Source organism: Erithacus rubecula (assembly GCF_903797595.1).
Source record: "Erithacus rubecula genome assembly, chromosome: 25".
In the NCBI taxonomy this organism is placed as follows: Eukaryota; Metazoa; Chordata; class Aves; order Passeriformes; family Muscicapidae; genus Erithacus; species Erithacus rubecula.
The window spans coordinates 1,111,607-1,129,205 of record NC_136677.1 but is presented as its reverse complement, the minus strand read 5'-3'; the positions used below and the strand labels follow the sequence as shown (position 1 = coordinate 1,129,205).

At 60.9% G+C, this 17,599-nt stretch overlaps 2 protein-coding genes across 2 annotated transcripts; one reads left to right on the top strand and one right to left on the bottom strand.

Annotated features, from left to right (window-relative positions):
- The first annotated feature begins 1,695 nt into the window (after nucleotides 1–1,695).
- Nucleotides 1,696–8,533, top strand: SCN4B (sodium voltage-gated channel beta subunit 4). The gene is made up of 5 exons (XM_079326934.1): nucleotides 1,696–1,880; nucleotides 4,906–5,069; nucleotides 5,706–5,931; nucleotides 6,109–6,238; nucleotides 6,327–8,533. The coding sequence occupies exons 1-5, from the start codon at nucleotides 1,817–1,819 to the stop codon at nucleotides 6,418–6,420; spliced, it is 678 nt and encodes a 225-aa protein (XP_079183060.1). The 5' UTR covers nucleotides 1,696–1,816; the 3' UTR covers nucleotides 6,421–8,533.
- Nucleotides 8,534–8,604: 71 nt separating this feature from the next.
- LOC306812314 (transmembrane protease serine 4-like) lies at nucleotides 8,605–17,563 on the bottom strand. Its single transcript, XM_079326811.1, has 14 exons — nucleotides 16,288–17,563; nucleotides 16,002–16,166; nucleotides 12,933–12,963; nucleotides 12,739–12,875; nucleotides 12,474–12,626; nucleotides 12,259–12,388; nucleotides 11,507–11,608; nucleotides 11,385–11,425; nucleotides 10,230–10,389; nucleotides 9,938–10,104; nucleotides 9,661–9,756; nucleotides 9,435–9,574; nucleotides 9,148–9,297; nucleotides 8,605–9,028 (listed from the first exon to the last, which is right to left on the bottom strand). The coding sequence occupies exons 1-14, from the start codon at nucleotides 16,586–16,588 to the stop codon at nucleotides 9,017–9,019; spliced, it is 1,785 nt and encodes a 594-aa protein (XP_079182937.1). The 5' UTR covers nucleotides 16,589–17,563; the 3' UTR covers nucleotides 8,605–9,016.
- Between the last annotated feature and the right edge of the window lie 36 nt (nucleotides 17,564–17,599).

Below are 17,599 nucleotides of genomic sequence, written 5' to 3'. Positions count from 1 at the left end.
CCATCCCCTCCCTGAATCCATCCCTTCCCTGTATCCATCCCCTCCCTAAATCCCTCCCAGCCGCCCGCCAAGGCACCTTCTGCTGCATCAGCAGAGCCGCGCACGCCGCTCCCGCAGCGCCGGCTGCCAGCGCTGCCCTGCCCGCTCCTCCTGTATTTTTCCTGCCTCTCTTGCCAGCTCTGCAGCCCTAACACCTCAACCCACAGGCACTGCTGGCATCCTCTGAGGCTCCCCTGGGATGCCCCCGTGCCCTGCAAAGCCTCCTGCTTTCCCTCCTCTCTGCTGCTTCATGCTGCAAAAGGGGCTGGATGGGGATGGGGATCTTAAAGTGCCCTGAAGGTGACAGACTGTGGCACCTTAGACATGCAGGCAGCATCCCTGCAGGCGAGCTGCTCTCACACCCAAAAACCGATCAATCCAGTTCAGGGAAGCCGTGCCTGGTCCCTGGGGTGAGCTTTGCAGGACGTGTGCCCTGTGTCACTGCAGCCCAGAGAGAAAGTCAGCGCCGTTCGTGCCCCAGGAGTGTGGCAGCACCTCCTCCCCTTCCCGCCATGGCTGGTTTGGGATGCGTCACCTCCCGCAAGTGCTGCTTTCTAATGGACCCGGGCCCGGAGGTGAAGCTCTGCCTGCCCGCACCACGCCCCGGGGGCTTCCATTAGAGGAGCCCCCAGCGCCGCCTTTGGGATGCGGCGTGCCGAGGGCAGGCCTAATGGATGAGACGGCGAGGGAAAGGCTGCTGAGACAAGAACTTTAGTGCAGCCAATTATCCCGGAACAAGATCACAGTGAGAAAAATCGGTTCTCAGAATGTTCCCTTTGGCACCGGGAGGGTCCCTCTGCAGCCATCGGGGTCTGGCTTTGCATCCCACCCGTGTCTGCTGTCTGCCTCGGGGGTGGAGGGCAGGGACACTGGTGTCACAGTGCTGAGGAGCCCCGAACGAGAGCTCAGCCCCAGCCTTGTCCTGTTTTGTTGTCCTGAGAAGCCACCGGCCTTAGTGGCACCTTGGCCTCTTCCCAAGGTGGCCCAGGGCAACACCAGCCCAGTATTTCCAGGCCACCACAGAATCACTGAGCTTGGAAAAAACCTCTCACATCAAGTCCGACTATTAACCCAGCACTGCCATGTCCCCACAGCCATAAGTTTTTGAACTCTTCTAGGGTTGGTGACTCCACCACTGCCCTGGGCAGCCTGTGCCAGACCGGACAACCCTTTCAGTGAAGAAATCTTCTCTAATAATCAATCTAAACCTCCCCTGACACAGCTTGAGGCCGTTTCCTTTTGTCCTGTCATTTGTTACCTGGGAGAAAAGCCCGACCCCCACCTGGCTCCACCCTCCTGTCAGGGAGCTGACGAGAGCGACAAGGTCCCCTCGAGCCTCCTGTTGTCCAGTTTAAACCCACAGCTCCCTCGGCCTCTCCTCATCCTACTGATTCTCCAGCCTCTTCTCTGGACACACACCAGCATCTCAATGTCCTTCTTTCGAGGGGCTCAAAACTGCACCCAGGATTCGGGATGCGGCTTCATCAGTGCCGAACACAAAGGGACTGTCACCACCCTGGTGCAGGGAGCGCTCCCCGATCCCCGGGCGGGCGGATGAGAGGGACGGGGGGGATGAGCGCGGGGGGATGCGCGGGGGGATGCGGAGGAGCGCGGAGGAGCGCGGAGGAGGGCTCAGCGCAGCCCCGCCCGGCGCGGCCCCGCCCGGCGCCGCTCGCCCTCGGCGGGGGCGGCCAGAGCCGGGCGCTGCGGGCAGCAGGGACCGCTGCGGGCAGCAGGGACCGCTCCGCTCCGCGCCCGCTGGCCCCGCGCTGCAGCCATGGCCCCGGGCTCGCCCGCCGCTCGCCACCGCGCCGCGCCGCTCCTGCTGGCCGCGCTCCTGGGTAAGGGGCGCGGGGGGCTGCGGGGACCCCTCCGGGTACCGCCCGCGTCCTGTGTCCCCTCCACCCCGGCTCCCCCTGTCCCGGGGAGCCGCGGCAGCCCGAGGCGGGGGTCCCCGCTCCGCGCCCAGCCCCGCACCCCGCCCGCGGGCGCTAACGCCGCTCTCCGCTCTGCAGACGGACGGTCCGGAGCGCCGGGGATAAGTCACTTGGCCAAGGTGACTTCGCAGCCGAGCCCCAGCTCCGAAGTCCCGGCTCCAGCCCCTGCCCTGCCCGCACCGGCGCTCCCGTCGCTTCTCTCTCCTGCGAGCACTGCGGCTGCACCCCGCTTTGCCCCGCTCCTGCGCTGCCCGGCCAGCGGGGACCGCGCTGCCTGCCTGCCCGGGACCGGGGGAGGCCATGCACTGCTTCAGCGCCAGCACGCCCGCCGACAGGTCATTGTCTTCCAGTTGGTTCGGTACAAAACCGTTCGCTCGCATGTGCTTGTCCCTGCCGCGGGGGCCGACCCGCGCTGCAGGGCCGCTGCTTGGAGCATGATGCCCAGCCCTGTGTCCAGGGATGCCCGAGATCCCCGACACAGGGTGCAGGGAGGGGCTGGCAGCCGTTTTCCCTCCCCACTGCACACCTGGGGCAGGCTCCAGCCACCTGCATCAGCCTCACGCACCCGCTGCATTCCTGCTCCCGTGGGTCACCCTCGTGTCAGCCTGGAACCGAGGGCTGCCTGTGCAGCGCTTGCTGCTGGGGCACTCCCGTGGGAGGCGTTTTAGAGGGCAAAGTGCTTAAGTTAAAGGATGCTGGAGACACAAAAAAGCATGTAAGTACCTGAGCCCCTGCAAGATTTGGGTACCAGCACCTGAGCTGGCAGTGGGGTGGTAGGAGAGACTCGGAGATGCTTGATGCCACTCGGGAGTCTGGGTCAAGGCAGTGGAGGTGGGAACCTGTTCCCACAAGTCGCTCAGGTGGGCTGGGAGCTGGAGAGGGCGGCGGGCAGGGCAGTGCAGTGCAGGGCGGGTCTCTGTGTCCGTCGGTCCCGGGGATGCCGCGCTCCGCAGGGAGGGGCAGCGCTGTGCACGGAGCCACGCACAGCCCCCTCCTCAGCAGCGGTGAGCGCCGTGTGTCCTGTGCCACAGCACACCGCACCTGGCTGCGGGCTGGCCGAGGCTCCTCCTTTGAACCCCGCTGGAGAGGAGCCCGACCAGCCTGCCAGGCACGGCTTGCTGCCTGCGCCAGGATGTCGCGCTGACTCTTATGGGCAGTGAAAGTTTTTCTAGAGCAGCTTTCCCACATGTGGCAGTCCGGGGTGAGTGCAGTGCTCAGCGAGCCCCTGCTCTGTGGGGGGATCTCCCTTTGCAAGAGCAAAGCGCTGGCAGCCAAGGCTCTGGCAGTGGCTGCTCCCTGCCTCCCTGGGCTCCTCTTGGGGAACGCTAGTGCCTGCAGGCACGGGAGGGAGCTGGAGGAGTGGCCCTGAAGGTTGGGGGTCTGGTGGTGCAAAGTGCAGCCGCTTTTGGAGGGAATGGAAAAGCAGAGCTGAGAGCTGATCGTGGCAGGGTCAGCCAGCGCTCCCCCAGCATGCTTTCCTCGGTGCTTTATTTAGTGGTAAGGTATCAGTTTTGTCTTTCTGAGGATGACAGGAGCAAGGTCAGCCTCAATTTACCCCACACATTCAATCCAGGTTACATTCTAAGGGTGGCAGACAGGTTTTCAAGTGTTACAAGCTGCAAGGAATCATCTTTCCTGTGAGTGAGTGTCCGCTTGCAGCACGCTGCAGGCTCAGACATACCTGCAGAGCCAGGCATCTCTCTGCCAACTCCTGCTCCAGGGGGACAACTCCTGTCCCCTGGGACACTCCTGCATGTGAAGTCCCCCCTGTAGCACCCCCAGGGCTGCTCTAGGAGCCTGACAGGTCGGGAGATTCCATCTGCCGGGAACCACTCCCTGAGGTTAGCTCCGGCCTCTCGAGCAGAATGAGGATGCTTCTGTGTAAAGTTAAATAACTCCTCGCCTGCAGTGCTTGCAATGCAGCACTGCAGCAGGGCCCGGAGCCCAGGATGCAGGGCTCTCGGGCTTGGCTCCGGCTGCGACGTGCCTGGGGAGTTGTTAGCACCGGCTTGTGTGGGAGAATAAATCAGCAGCTGAGGCGGCTGCAGAGAGAGGAGAATCCCAGGCTGAGGGCAGCGTGTCCAAGTTAAGGTGTTGGGGCAGCTGGAGATTGGCTTGTAGCCATGGAAAAAGTTGTGTCCCCCGGATTTGGTGCCCAGGGAAAGCTCTGCAGGGGTGGCAGAGGTCTGGGAAGGGGGAGGATGGTGTTTTACTGGGCTGTGCCACATCTCAGCCATGCCACATCACACAAATGGGACGGGGCCATGGTGGGATGGGGATGGGGAGCAGGGCTGCTCCTCTGGCCACGACCAGAGCTGTCCCTGTGCTCCCAAAAAGGGTCTGTGGGGACAGTGGTGGCCCAACCCAGCACAATGCCAGTCCCTGCACCCCAGGAGTGTTCAGCTGCAGCTGGGCTCCTACCTGCTCCTCTCTCCCTGCTCACGGGGAGGTGAGGAGCAGGAGAGCTGCATCCTGCATTTTGAAGGTCATCTGGCAGCTCCTGGAGCAGGGCTGTCACTGCTGGGCGTGAGGGGGCTGCTCTGGAGGCTGGGCAGGGCTGGGAGGGCGAGCGGGTGGCAGGCGGCCAGGACAGCCACGCTAATTACTGCTCCAGCTCCCGCCTGAAGAACAGAGCTCCGCTTCGCCTTGGCTTTTTTCTCCCCCTTTAAGGTCCAGCTGGAGGCCTGTGGATAACATGCAAATCAGGGTTCTCATCTGCACGCTTTATTCCTGGGGATATTCTGGTTCCCTTTGAACCCGCGCTGTCTCTGTGGGTGACCCAGCCCCAGTTCCTGCAGGAGCAGGTCCCCTCTGTCACCGAGCTGTCCTAGGGCTGGGGACAGGCACTTTTGCTCCTGCCATGGTATGCCAGAGGGGACGAGGGATGACAAAGCCTTGGCCTCACTCTCTCCTCCCCACTCTCTGCCAGGTTTGCACATCTTTGCCATCACCTTCGCCTTGGAGGTGTCGGTGGGGAAGACCAACACGGTGACAGCTCTGAATAACTCCAATGTCCTGCTGCCCTGCACCTTCTCCACCTGCATAGGCTTCCAGGACCTGGTCTTCACATGGTATTTCAACTCGACAGAGCTGGTGGGTGGCTCTCTGGGCTCTGACTCTGCTTTCCTGGCAGGTCCTGCTGTGCTTCCCCAGCGCTGAGGTTCTTACAGTTCCCTTTCTCCTTGTTCCCTTCTCTCCAAGTGTCACCAGCTCTAGGGGGGACAAGACTGTGAAACGAGGTGACTCAAATACCCCAGAACACCATTCTTTTGGCACAAAGCTGTTCTAGATTTGCTGCTGCTCACAGGCTCATTTGTTTTCAGAAATTGGCTGTTCAGGTGCAAATCTGCACTTAGGGTAAAATACGGTTCATTTCCTCCTCCTTCGCTTGCTCTGCAATATGAAAGGTTCTGTATAGATTTGCTTCCTGCTGGGAATATTTGGCTCCTCAATTCCTCAGCAGGAGGGCTGGTTTGGAGCAGTTCTGGCCAGTAAAAGAGCTTGTTTTCTCTGGGGACTCCCATTCTTGGCATGGTCTTTTCCATCGCTTCAAGGCAGGTCGGATCTGCTGCTTCACAGCAAGATGTGCATTGGGTTCCCTTCCTGCTTTAATGGGGTATAATGGGACATTTGGTGGGAGTGCCTGTGTGTGCAGAGCTGAGTCTGGGCACCATCAGGAGAACGTGACCCCTTCCCTCACCCAGCTGCTCCTGCCCCCTGCCCCTGCAGATTTACCATGGCAAGATCAAGAACAAAGGCACGGAGCCCACCCGCATCTGGCACAACCCGCGGGTGGAGTTTGTGGGCTCCACCACCAAGAAGGACAACAACATCTCCATCGTGCTGAACAGCGTGGAGTTCAGCGATGCCGGCAAGTACACCTGCCACGTCAAGAACCCCAAGGAGAAGAACGCCCAGCACAACGCCACCATCTTCCTCACCGTGGTCCATAAGAGTGAGTGCTGGCCAGGGCTCTGCGGTGGCACTGGGCTGGTGGAAGTGCCAGCACAGGGTGACAAGCTCTGTGGTGGTGGGTGACATCCCTGAAGCCTCGGGTGGAGGAGGTTATGGGTTTTTGGGGTGGGATGTGCAGCTGCCTCCTGAACCCCCCTCAGCACCTTCTCTTCCACAGTGGAGAAGACAGACAACACCCTGACACTCATCATCGTGGGCGTGGTGGGGGGGCTCATCGGCCTCCTCATCCTCTTCATGCTCATCAAGAGGGTGGTCCTGTTCATCATCAAGAAGACACAGGATGGGAAGTGAGTGCGGGGGTGCTGCTGTGGGGTCGCAGGGAGCGGGGCCGGGGTCGGGGGGGCTGTCAGCTGCCCGTGCGCTCTCCCTGTGCAGGAAAGAGTGTCTGGTGAGCTCGTCAGGGAACGACAACACCGAGAACGGCCTGGCCGGCTCCAAGGCGGAACAAAAAGCACCACCAAAGGCATGAACGAAGCAGCGGCGCCCCGCGCCCGCCCCGCCGCGCCGCGGGAGCCCGGGCACGGGACGAGCCTTCTTCCCCTTTTGTTTTCTTTCCGAACTGCCAGCGCTTGAGACATGTTTCTATTACACACGTGCCTGCAACCTGCACTGCTTCTCGGACAGGGCTGCGGCTGCCGGGGGGACTGGGAGCTTCTGCGGACTCGGGCTGGGAGGCTGCTGGGGCAGGCAGGGCAGGGCCGGGGGTGGGTGGGTGGGTGCCTGGGGCCGGGTGCTGGGCACCGGGGGTCCCAGGGTGCCCGGAGGGTGGGGTGGCACGCTGGGTGCTGAGCTGAGGTGGCTGGGAGCCGCCTGCTGCACCTAGAAGGTTTCTGGAGCAGGGCGGGGATGCTGAGGGCTGGCCGTGCAGATGGGCGGCGCAGGAGAAGCAGGGCTGTGATAAGCACACTGGAGAACCCAGTCGGTGACGGGCCCCTGGCTGTGCCTCGGTGCCTCCCACAGCAGGGCTGGGGCGGCTGGCCGTGTCCCAGGGCCACTGCTGGCCCCTGATGGGGTGAGGTCCTGCATCTCACCCTGGGCCATCCCTGGGAGCAGGGGGGCTCCTCCCCGGGCAGCCACCCCGGGAGCGCTCCCTGGCTTTGTGCTGCCCCCTCCCCTCTCTCTGGAGCTCGGCACTCGGAGCAGCGATGCTTTTGATGTTGGTGCCAAGGCTGAACTCGTTCCGTGGATGATTTTTGTATGAGATTCCAGGGGAAAGCAGCCAATTGCACTTCCCTTGGCCGTGGTCACGCAGGGAGGGAGCACAGCCAAGCCCTGGCGAGGGGAGCAGGGCCAGGGCTGTGCCAGTGGCCAGCTGGGCAATCCTGGGCAAGTTGCTCTGCCTCTCCACGCCTCAGTTTCCCCACCTGTAAAATGGGGACAATAATACTGCGCTACCTCACGGGGTGGGTGTGAGGTTTTCTTGGCTTTGATGGTGAAGTGCTCGGGGACGAGGGGTGCTGCAGAAAGCCAGGGGGTCTTTGTGAGTGGAGTTGCAAAGATGTGAGACACAAAGTCAGACAGCTACAACTGAGGTTGACAATCTCCTCTAAAATGTCATTTGTTCCCTATTTCTTCAATTAGCAGGTGTCTGACAGTGAAGCTGCAGGACAGGCAGCTCCCCTGTCCCCACTGTGAATTGGGATTCACAGCTGAGCTATGACTTGCTGTGGGGGCTTTTGCCCTGGCAGAGGGGCTGGAGTGGGAAGTAGGTGAGGATTTGGTGGGCAAAGTGAACAAGGAAAGGCTGGGTGCTGCTTTGTCTGGAGATGCTGGTGCACAGCAGGCTGGTCAGCCCAGGCTGGGCTTGGGGGCACCCACTGGAGCTGGGCTGTGTGCTCAGGACAGGGACTGGCACCTGGCAGGTTCCCTTGGAAGTAGGAGTCAGGACCTTGATCTGCTCTCTGAGGGTCTGTGGGACCCTCAGCCCAATCACTTGACCTCTCTGTGCTTCAGTGTCCCCATCTGTGAGCTGGGGACACTGAATCTCTGGCAGTGGGAGGTGCCCTGCACGGCTCTGCCACAGCCCCGGGGTGGAAGGTGTGACACTGCCACCACCACCTGTGAGAGCCTGAGACCTCCCAGTCACCCCGAGAGACCCCAGCCCGTCCCTGGGGGAGGAAGGAGGCGAGGAAGGGAGTTTTTTAAAGAACTATTTTTAGCTGTCCTAACCTGTTGGCCTTTTTTAGCCGGCGTGGTGGATCGGCTCCACTTGCTGCCGGATATGCAATGCTGCACTATGCATGGATTACTCCTCTGGCTTGATGGAAAAGTCCACACAAGCAGTTTTAGGAATGTAACTCCGTGTGCACACAGCTGCTCCGGGGGAGCGGGGCTTGTGCCAGCACCAGCAGGGTCCCTGCTGTCACCGGGGCTTGGGGGGGCTGCAGAGGCTTTCTGGGGCTTTTTGGGGAGGGGGTGTGGGCTGCCACAGACACGTGGGTGTCCAAACAAATGTAAATCTGCGTGGGAGGGACCTGCGTGTAAGCACAGGGGCTGTGTGATGACTTACAGCACATCTTTGCACTGTAGAGGTTTAGTTAGCTTTGCCTTGAATGAAATAAAGTTTATGTTTACTAGAGAAACTCGCCGTGGTTTGGGGTTGCTGGGGGTCTGGGAGGGGCTGGGGGGGACTGGGTGAAAACAACTCTGTGAGGAAGCAGGACAAAGGGTCGGGAGGCTTTGTGAAAAACAAAATTCCTTTCCTTTAATGGGAATAGGGTAGGGGGAAAGCTCTAGAGCACAAACAGCTTTTCTCTCTGTACAACAGGAGTGAGCTGTCAGCAGCTTGGCCCCTCAAGAGCCATCTTGCCACAGCGGGGTCAGCACAGGGTAATAAGTTAATCTTTGTCCGGAAGGGAGCTTGAGCCAGCGAGATTCCTTCACTCTGAGTCACCCTTTGCCTCCTTGGCCGGGCTCTGGCTCCCTAAATCCCAGCTGCCAGCGAGAGTTTGGGAGCCTCTGCTCATCTCCCACGGCTGGAGATCCGTGTCCCTGCTGCTGCCAGAGCACGGGCAGAGGGATGGCAAGGGAGGCTCGGGGCGAGGAGCGACCTGTTCCGGCAGGTCTCAGAGCTCTGACTGCGGGGACAGAGAGGCACAGAGGGAATTGAAAGCTCTGAAAGTGCAGCCAAAAGTGAGAGGGAAGCAACTGTGTCCTTAAGGAGGCAGCCCAGTCCCCTCGGGCGCACGGCACTGACCCTGCGCACGGCTGAGATCCAGTCCAGGTAGGCTCGGACGCTGGTGTAGACTCCAGGTGTGCTGGGGGTGCCGCAGCCCTGGCCCCAGCTGACGATGCCCACGACCTGCCAGTGCCCACCTGAGTACAGCAGGGGCCCGCCGCTGTCCCCCTGCCAAGGACAGAGCCTCAGCATGGCCCCGCAGGGTGACAGCGCTCACAGCCCTTCCCAAAACAGCTCCTTCCTCAAAGGAGCCGTGCCACGGGTGGGTACAGACCCCCCCAGCCCTGGTGCAGCCCAGAGCCCACCTGGCAGGTGTCCACGCCGCCCTGGGGCAGGCCAGCACACAGCATCCTGTCGGTGACATCGCCGTGGTAGGCGGCCAGGTTGCAGCTCTGTTCGTCGATGAGCTCCACCTCGGCCTGCTGCAGGTGCTCTGACAGCTTCCCTGGGTGACACACGGCCTCTCAGAGGGACCCTGCTCCTGCCAGCAGTGCTGGGGGGCTCTGCCTTGTCCCTGTCACCTCCACTCACCGTGCTCCTCTGTGTAGCCCCAGCCGATCACCCACAGGGGTGTGCCCGGCACCAGCTCCTCATCAAAATAGGGCAGGCAGATGGGCTTGGTGCTGTCTGGAGAGGAGATGTGATGGGGGGCTCACAGAAAAGGGGCCCAGACTGGCTGGGGACAGCCACCAGCTGGGCACCCACTCCCCGCTCCAACACTGCCACAGCAAGCACCACCATCCCAAGGCTCAGTGTCACCAGGGGACACTTGTGACTGCCACCCCGAGCAGGGCTTGGCCAGCCTCACCTGAGTCGTGCACGGGCGAACGCAGCTTCACCAGGGCGATGTCGTTGTCCTTGGGGGACGCAGGTGTCACCTCTGCCAGGAACACCTTCTCCACGGCCAAGGTGGCAGCGCCCGACAGGAGGTCAGAGCCGGCTTTGACACGCCAGCTCTGGATGATGGGGTTGTTCCTGTGCCCAGACAGCACTGTCACCCCCTGTCCCCCCGCGGGGACAGGCACAGAGCTCTGTGCAAACCATAAATCCCAGGACACTGAAGCAGCACGCCTCAGAGGCAGCAGGGAGGTGCCACTCACTTGAAGCAGTGCGCGGCCGTCAGCACCCAGCCGGGCCCGATGATGCTGCCCCCGCAGATGTGCTCCTTCCTGTACTGCAGGCTGACCTGCCAGGGCCACGCCTCGATGGCAGCCGGGCTGCCCCCCAGCACCCGCGGCGTCCGCACGCTCTGCCCGCAGGCTGGGGGAGCAGGGAGAAATGGGAATGCCCTATGGATATGACTGCCTAGCACAAGATGCTAAGGATATAGAAACTGCAGGTGAGATTGGGATGAAAGCACTGCTCGACTGAGTGGCTGGAGAGCAGCAATGTGGATGCCTGAAGGTCTTCTCTCTTTGTTAAGATAATGCCAAAGAGCCAGCAGAGACCCTCTCCAGGCATGACAGGAAGGGTCCAAGATAAGGTTTAGAGATAAGAAAGCAGTAAAATATGGTAATGTAGTGATTCCTATAGGTTGTATGTAAATGTTAGAGAATTTGTACTAGATTGGTTAGTGAAAGAGTAGAATATTCAACATAGATGGAGATTTAAGACTTTGTAAAAGGAGACCACGCTCTCTTGCTCTTACAGCTTTGGACACGCTCTCTCTCCCTTGCTCTTGTCCCTGCACCCCTCACCCTTGCTTTACCCCCTTTGTTATCTCACTCCTCTGGGCCTCTTTGAGCTGCATCTGGCAGCTCCCAGCTGAGCCCTTTTCACCCATGGCTGATGTAATAAACTGCAAACTTCAACACCAGAATATAGAGAACACCTGAGTTTGTCCTGACCACCGTCCACCACCAGCTCCTGAAGGAGGGGACACGAGGAACAGAGCAAACCAAGCTCCCCAGGGACAGCAGTGTGGCCAGGGTGCCTCATCCCCACAGTGCTGCTGTCACCCCTCCAGCCATCCCCTGCCTGCTCCAGGCCCCCCAGGATAATTAGTTTATCAGGGTAATTCGGTGTTAAAAGTAAACTAAACCCACGCAGGCAGCTGGGTAAGCCTCCCTCAGGTGTTTCATTTCTGGGAGGTTTGTACTGGCTTAACAGTAATTAAATCCATCTTTCCCAGTGCAAACACTGTGGAATGGGCTTGGGATGGAGCCACACTCCCACGGGGCTGTGCCAGGAGCAAGCACCTGGAGCAGGACCAGCCCCCAGTGCCCACAAGGTACAGCCACCATCCCAGTACTTACTGGAACAGAAGAGTGACACAACCAACTCCGAGAGGCATTTCCTGCAAGAGGGAAGAAGAGAGCTGGATGTGTGCTCTGCCAGGCACCACAGGCAGCTCAGGGGGCACACAGCCCCCACTCACCTGCCTGGCTCGAGCACCTGGAGGCTCCCATTGCTCAGCACGAGCTCGCGGGGAGGCAGCGGCTGCCCCTCGCTCACCTCCACCCCCTGGAACGCCGGGGTGCTGCAAAAAATGGGGGGACACCTTCAGGTGTGGGAGGACAGGCACTGGTGCCTCAGCACCTCGAGCCTGGATCCCACAGGAAAAAGGGAGAGGGATGCCAAAGTGGGGATGTGACAGGACACAGCCCAGGAGCAGCTGAAGGAGGGGAGAGTGTTCCTGCTCTGCAGAGGAGTGGGCAGCTGGGTCTGGGAGAACTCAGGGGTTTCCTTGCTGTTGTGACATCTGGGACCCGTGTTCAAAGCCTCAGTCACTGACTTTTTGGGGCACAGAAAATGCCAGGTTTGACTCTGCCTGGGCTCCTACAGTGGCTCAAACACCAGAACCCATCTTAAAAGGGAAGTGAAGGGCCCTGACCCTCCCTCCCAGGTGAGCTGTGCTGGCAGGGAGACCCTGGGCTGCAGGTACAGGGGATGGAGGCAGGGCAGGAGCAGCCTGTGGGCTGTGGCAGAGCAGGGCACAGCACTCTGCTCTCACAGGAGGCTGCCAGGGCTCTGAGCCAGCTCCTGGGGACTCACAGAGTGCTCTGCCTGCTGGGCATGGACTGGAACCATTAGTGCAGAGCTCTGAGTGCCTCACAGATAAGCAGAGCACCACTCCAGAAGAGCTTTTAAGGAAGAGGGAAGGTGAAGCAGGGCGAAGCAGCCCAGTACCTGCTGTAGCCCATCTCCTCACAGGCAGCTCTGGCCAGTGCTGGGGTGAAGTGGTCGTGGCACACAGAGACCCAGGCTCCAGTGTGGCTGTTGAGCACCTGCAGGATGGATCTGTCTTTGGAAACACGGGCTGGGGGCACACACAAAGTCAGCTTTGGCGTGGGGTGGCCGCAGCAGCCCAGTCCCCAGAGCTCTGGGGGGTTTCCAGCACTCACCCCTGGCTGGTGGCCCCTCGGGGACCCACTGGGGACAGTTGGCCTCGTCCTCGCCCTGCAGACAGTCCAGCTGCCCATCACACACCTGCTTCAGCGGCACCAGCTTCAGGGGCTGCTTGCAGAACAGGTAGTGGTGGTCCAGGTAAATCTTCACTGCAGGGAGAGGGGGGCTCAGTGCAAAGCTCAGGGCTGGCACAGGGGGCTCAGCAAGGAGCTGGGGCTGTGTTTGCTGAGCCGTGGGAGAGAGAGAGATCAGGAGCTGTACCCAGGAACCCGATGGCAACCAGGCAGGCCAGGGTGAGCACCACGGCCAGGACGAGGATCCCAACACGCTTGAAGGACTCCTGAGCCCTGGAGGATTTGGGTCTCGTGCAGGGACCTGCAAGACAGAGGAGAGTGGCCCTGCATGGCCGGGCTCAGCTGGCACCACTCAGCTCCCCCAGCTCCCACCAGTGTTACCTCTGCCATTGAGCCGCTCCGAGGCAGAGTCCTGCAAACCAGAGAGGAAAACCAGCCGTGAGCTGAAACTGCAGGCAAAAGGCAGCTGGGAGGTAGGAGGGTCAGCTGTGGGAGGGTAGCTGGACCAGTGGTGAGCTCACAGCCCAGGGAGGGCAGCAGGGATGAGCAGGGAAAGTGCCCCCACCTTCACCTGAGGTGACTTTAGAGCTGCTGGGAATGGTCCTGTCGTGACAACACCCAGCTCTGGGGTCACCCAGGGTCACCTGCTGCCTTGTTCCCATAGGCACCCCCTGAGCAATTCCAGTGACCAGCTCTCAATGGCACAGAGTTACTGCCATTTACACACCAGAGGCTTAAAAACTCACAGGTGTTACAAAAGAGGCGCTTTCTGCAGTGCAGAGAAACCCTGAGTCAAAATCCACACACCGGCAGGGCTGTGGCAGAGGGAGGGGGCTGGCACGGGGGCTGTGCCCTCAGCAGGGTCAGGAGAGGGATGGCACAGCCCCAGAGCTGCAGGAGCACCGAGAGAACCAGCCCGAGCCAGGGGAAGCAGCGCTCCCAGGGCGGGGAGGGAGGGAGGGCTGTGCTGCTGCTAAGACACGGGGTAAACACAGCCAGGGCTGGAGTGGGGATGACTCAGGCATCGATCCGCTTGAGCGCCTCAAAATTATCCTGCTGTAATAATCTTGGTGGGAGAAACCCTCGGCGATGGGAGGGCAGGTGCTGTGAGCCTGTGCTGAAGCCCTGAGCCCCTCTGGGAGGGTTCAGGTGGGCACTGCAGGTGTCTGTTTTGTGTTCTCCAGCCGTGCCACGGAGCTGCTGTTTGGAAAGGTGCTCCTGCTCCACTGAGCCTGGTCCCTTCCATGCCCTGCCAGCCCCAGTGAGCTCTTCTCTTTTGTTGTTGCTTCTGGACCACAGGTAAGATGAGATTCTTGCATGAACAGAGATAAGGAAGGTTAAACCTGCTGTGATAAACCCTGTGCACAATCCAGGAGGGTTTGGGCTTTGGAAGCCTTTGCTCCAACTGCTGAATTCAAGAGCAGCAGAGATCTGGAGATGATGGTGTTTGTCACATCAGAGGAGAGCAGAGTCCCTGTGCCATCCCAGGGCTCAGTGACCAGGCAGAGCAGGGTGGGGGCACTGGGGATGGGGCACAGCTGAAGGGGGCTGTGTGCCAAGGTCAGGGGAGAGGTGAGCCCTCCCTGCCCGGGTCACTGTGCCAGGGCAAGTTTGGCCATGCACACACGCTCTTCCAGCAGGGTTTTACAGGAAGTGCCAAGCCATTATTCCCAGGTTAGCACACAAAGGCAGGCTGGTTCGTGAGGCAGGACGTGTTGCCTCCCTGCATGTCCCTGCAGCAGGGCTGGGGCTGCCAGTTTTGGGAACAAGAAGTGACCTGTGCAGGGGAGGACTGGATCCTGCCTGGTGCCATGTGGCTGTGTCCCAGCATGTTGGTGTCTGGCTCTCTGAGGAAATGCAGCAGCCTTTCTCCCAAAGCCAGGCTGGGCTGGCACCCATGCCAAGTGTGGGCAGCTTGTGCCAAATTCCCCACCCCTGGCTGGTCTCTGCTCAGCTCCTGGGGTGCAGAGCCTGTTTCCTGGTGGCAGGGAGCTGCTGGGAGCAGGAGGCAGGGTGGCAAGGGGAACCTGGGTCCTGCATCTCCCACCTCTCCTGAGCTGCTTCTCTGTGGAGAAGGGAAGAATTCCCGGAGGCCTGGGAGTTTTGTAACCAACATGCGCCAGCACAGGCAGCCCAGGGCGCGTGGGGCAGGTCCTTCCTCATGCTGACCTCCTGTGTCACCACGGGCACCAGCTGGATAATGGGATCCTAACGGTTCCCTGGGAACGGTCCCAGGTCCTGATGGATCCTCCAGGCCCCACTGCAGCAGCACTGCCACTCTGTCCCCACACTGGCCACGTTGTCCCCATCATGTCACCCACTGCTGGGCTCCTTGGTGGTGTGGATGCAGGTGAGATGGGTGATTATTGGGGGTTTTGGGGTTCTTTCTTCAGACCATCAACCTCTTCTCTTTCAAAGGGATTCAGAGCTTGGAGCTGCCTCTCCATGACTCCTCTCAAACCCACACTGCCAGCAAGAGTGTTCTGGTTAAATCCAAGGCCGTGGCTGCTCCTGAGTGGAGTGGAGGCACCTGATTTCCTGCAGAGCTCAGTGCTACCGTGACTAATTGAGCTCCCTTGCTGTGTTCTTCTCGGGGCACTTCATGTCACCATGGCCATTCCAGGCTCCTGCTGTGCCAGCACAAGGGCTGTGGAGCTCTGATGAACCTCTTCACCCCTTCCAACGGGGAATCCATGCTGGGTGTGCTGAGCTGGGCTTCATCCCTTCCTCAGGAGCAGGTGGGACATTCCTTCCCCAAACCAAACCAAAGCAAACCAAGCTTCACAGGGTGATCAGATTCCGAGGGTGACTCCTTGGCTGCGGGGATTTAACCATGGGTGTGTGTAGGCATGGCAGGGAGTGAGTTCCCCACCCTGGAGGGGTTCCTGTCCTGGTGTGCTGCTGCTGGGGGGTTTTGCAGTGCCTGGTGAGCTTGGTGATACGTGTCTGCCCTCCTGGGGAAGTGTCTCCCTCCCAGGGAGGGACTGCATGCCAGGCTGGGGTTTGGTGGCCGTGGCTTTTCCTGCACAGGGCGCTGCAGGTGTGTCCCCTGTGCTGAGCAGAGGCACCAGCAGTGCTGTGCTGGGGGCTGGGAGGGCCTGGCTCTCACCCAGGTGATGCCCAGGAGTGAGATAAGACCCTTCAGAAGTTCCTTTTCCCCTTGGCATGGGGACACTGCCTTGCTTGTCTGCTCCCAGGCCAGGAGAGGGAAAGGCAACCCCAGAAATGCAGGAGTGGGAGCTCACAGGGATACCCAAGCACCGTATCCAGCCAAGGAAGGATGTGAGGAACAGGGTGAAAACCCTTTCTGCGCTGCTGCCAGGCCGGGGAGCAGCAGCTCCTTGGGCCTGGGCTGCCCCATCCCCTCAGAGCCGCTCCGGGCTGGGGCGCAGCCGGGCACGGGGTGTGCGGGGGGCTGGAGCCCATCCCGCAGCGCTGCCAGTGACTCACCATGTCCATCCAGCTCCGGCGCCGTCCCTCCGCCTGCGGAAACGCTGCGAATGCCCCCGGTGCGGGACGGGGAGCCCGGAGCCGGCCGGCGATGCTCCCGCAGCCCGCTGCCTGCGCGCTGTGCCCACGCCGCGCCCGCACTGGGGCAGCACCGCCCCGGCCCTCCTTAAAACCCACGAGGGGAGTTGTGAAACAGGAATTATGGTTTGTATTGTAATACAACACCGGTCTATCAGCAGCACCATCACCTGCGGTAATCTCCCGAGCATCACTGGGGGTGACTCACCTGCGGGGCTGCTGTCACCAAATAGCTTATCAGAAGTGAACGGACTGATTTTTCCTGCTCCTCCTGATGATAAGAGGATCCACTGCCATCCCGCTCTTTGTCCGGCTCTTCCGCGTTGCGCTGGGGTGTTGTCAAACCGAGGTTCGAGTAGGTGGAGGAGGAAAGGAGAGTTTGTGCTCTGGGTCACTCGGTCTGTGTGTCCCCACCAGCCCCGGGTCACAGCGGGCAGTGCTGGGGGAAGCTCAAGGGAAGGCAAGTGGGTGCCATGGAAGGTTACCCCAGGGTGCAAGGGGGGCACCATGGGGTGACCTCTGGGATGCTGGGGGTCATGGATGTGTGATTATCCAGGAACAATCAGTCCCTGTGTGATGGAGGGGTTTGCCTTTGCGTGGCAGGATGAGAGGGAGGGAGGCGCAGGGAGCGGGCTGGGGTCGGGGAGGCTGCTGGCTGTCCTCTGCTCACTCATGCTGCAGCTGCTGGGTGTGCAGGATGTGCCGAGCAGTAATTACCCCCTTCTCCTGCCGTAATCCAGCTTTCCCAATGGTCCTGCTGCTGCCAGGTGTGTGGCTGTGCCAGCGGGACACTGCAGAGCACCCCCCTCAGGGAGCTGTGCCATCACTGAGCCAGCTCAGCCCTGCCAGCAGGGATCCTGCCCTCTCCCTCAGCCTGGCCAGGGATCCAGCTGTGGCTCTGCAGGTGAGGGGCACCCACCCCACACTCACACGGAGAATCCAACTCCCCTGGGAGGCATGGGCATCTCGTCTGACTGCATCCTCCACCCTTGTGGTCCATGTGATGCCCAGAGAATGTGGGATGCAGGGTCCAGCCAGAGGCTGTCTGTGTTACTGGGGCAGATTTCAGCCTGTAGAATGTTTTGTGGGCTGCAGCAGTGGGAGCTGGGCAGAGTTTGGTGCCCTGGTGCACCTGGCATGTCCTGGCAGCCTCCCCAGATCATCCCAGCACCAGCCCTGCTGCCGTGGAAGGGAGAGCAGCCCAGGAGCGCTGGCACGGCGGGAGCAGCTCCTTCTCCTTTGAGGATCCGAGGGCTCTGAGGAAGCAGCTCAGATTTGCAGATGTTGTGTCACAGCCCCGGGGCTTTGCTTCCTGGAGTGCAGCTGCATTTACAGCCAGTCGCCCTTCCCTGTTCTCAGAGCCTGGCATGACACAGGTTTCTGGGCATCTGGCTCCACTGGGGTCAGGCAGAGGTCAGGCCTGGCTGACCCAGGGCTCTGAGTGACCACCAGCACCCCTGGGCCGCCCGGACACACCCCCATCCATGTCCAAGGAGCGCTCCCAGCCACTGGGGGCTGCA

Bases quoted from the DNA above. Each gene is read 5' to 3' on its own strand.
- SCN4B (XM_079326934.1), top strand. From the start codon at position 1,817: ATGGCCCCGGGCTCGCCCGCCGCTCGCCACCGCGCCGCGCCGCTCCTG. The intron at 1,881-4,905 runs GTAAGGGGCGCG...ACTCTCTGCCAG, and splicing joins CCTGCTGGCCGCGCTCCTGG to GTTTGCACATCTTTGCCATC. The intron at 5,932-6,108 runs GTGAGTGCTGGC...TCTCTTCCACAG, and splicing joins CCTCACCGTGGTCCATAAGA to TGGAGAAGACAGACAACACC.
- LOC306812314 (XM_079326811.1), bottom strand. From the start codon at position 16,588: ATGGTGCCCCCCTTGCACCCTGGGGTAACCTTCCATGGCACCCACTTG. The intron at 12,627-12,738 runs GTACAGCTCCTG...CTCTCCCTGCAG, and splicing joins GGTTGCCATCGGGTTCCTGG to TGAAGATTTACCTGGACCAC. The intron at 10,105-10,229 runs GTGAGTGGCACC...GTCTGGGCACAG, and splicing joins ACGGCCGCGCACTGCTTCAA to GAACAACCCCATCATCCAGA.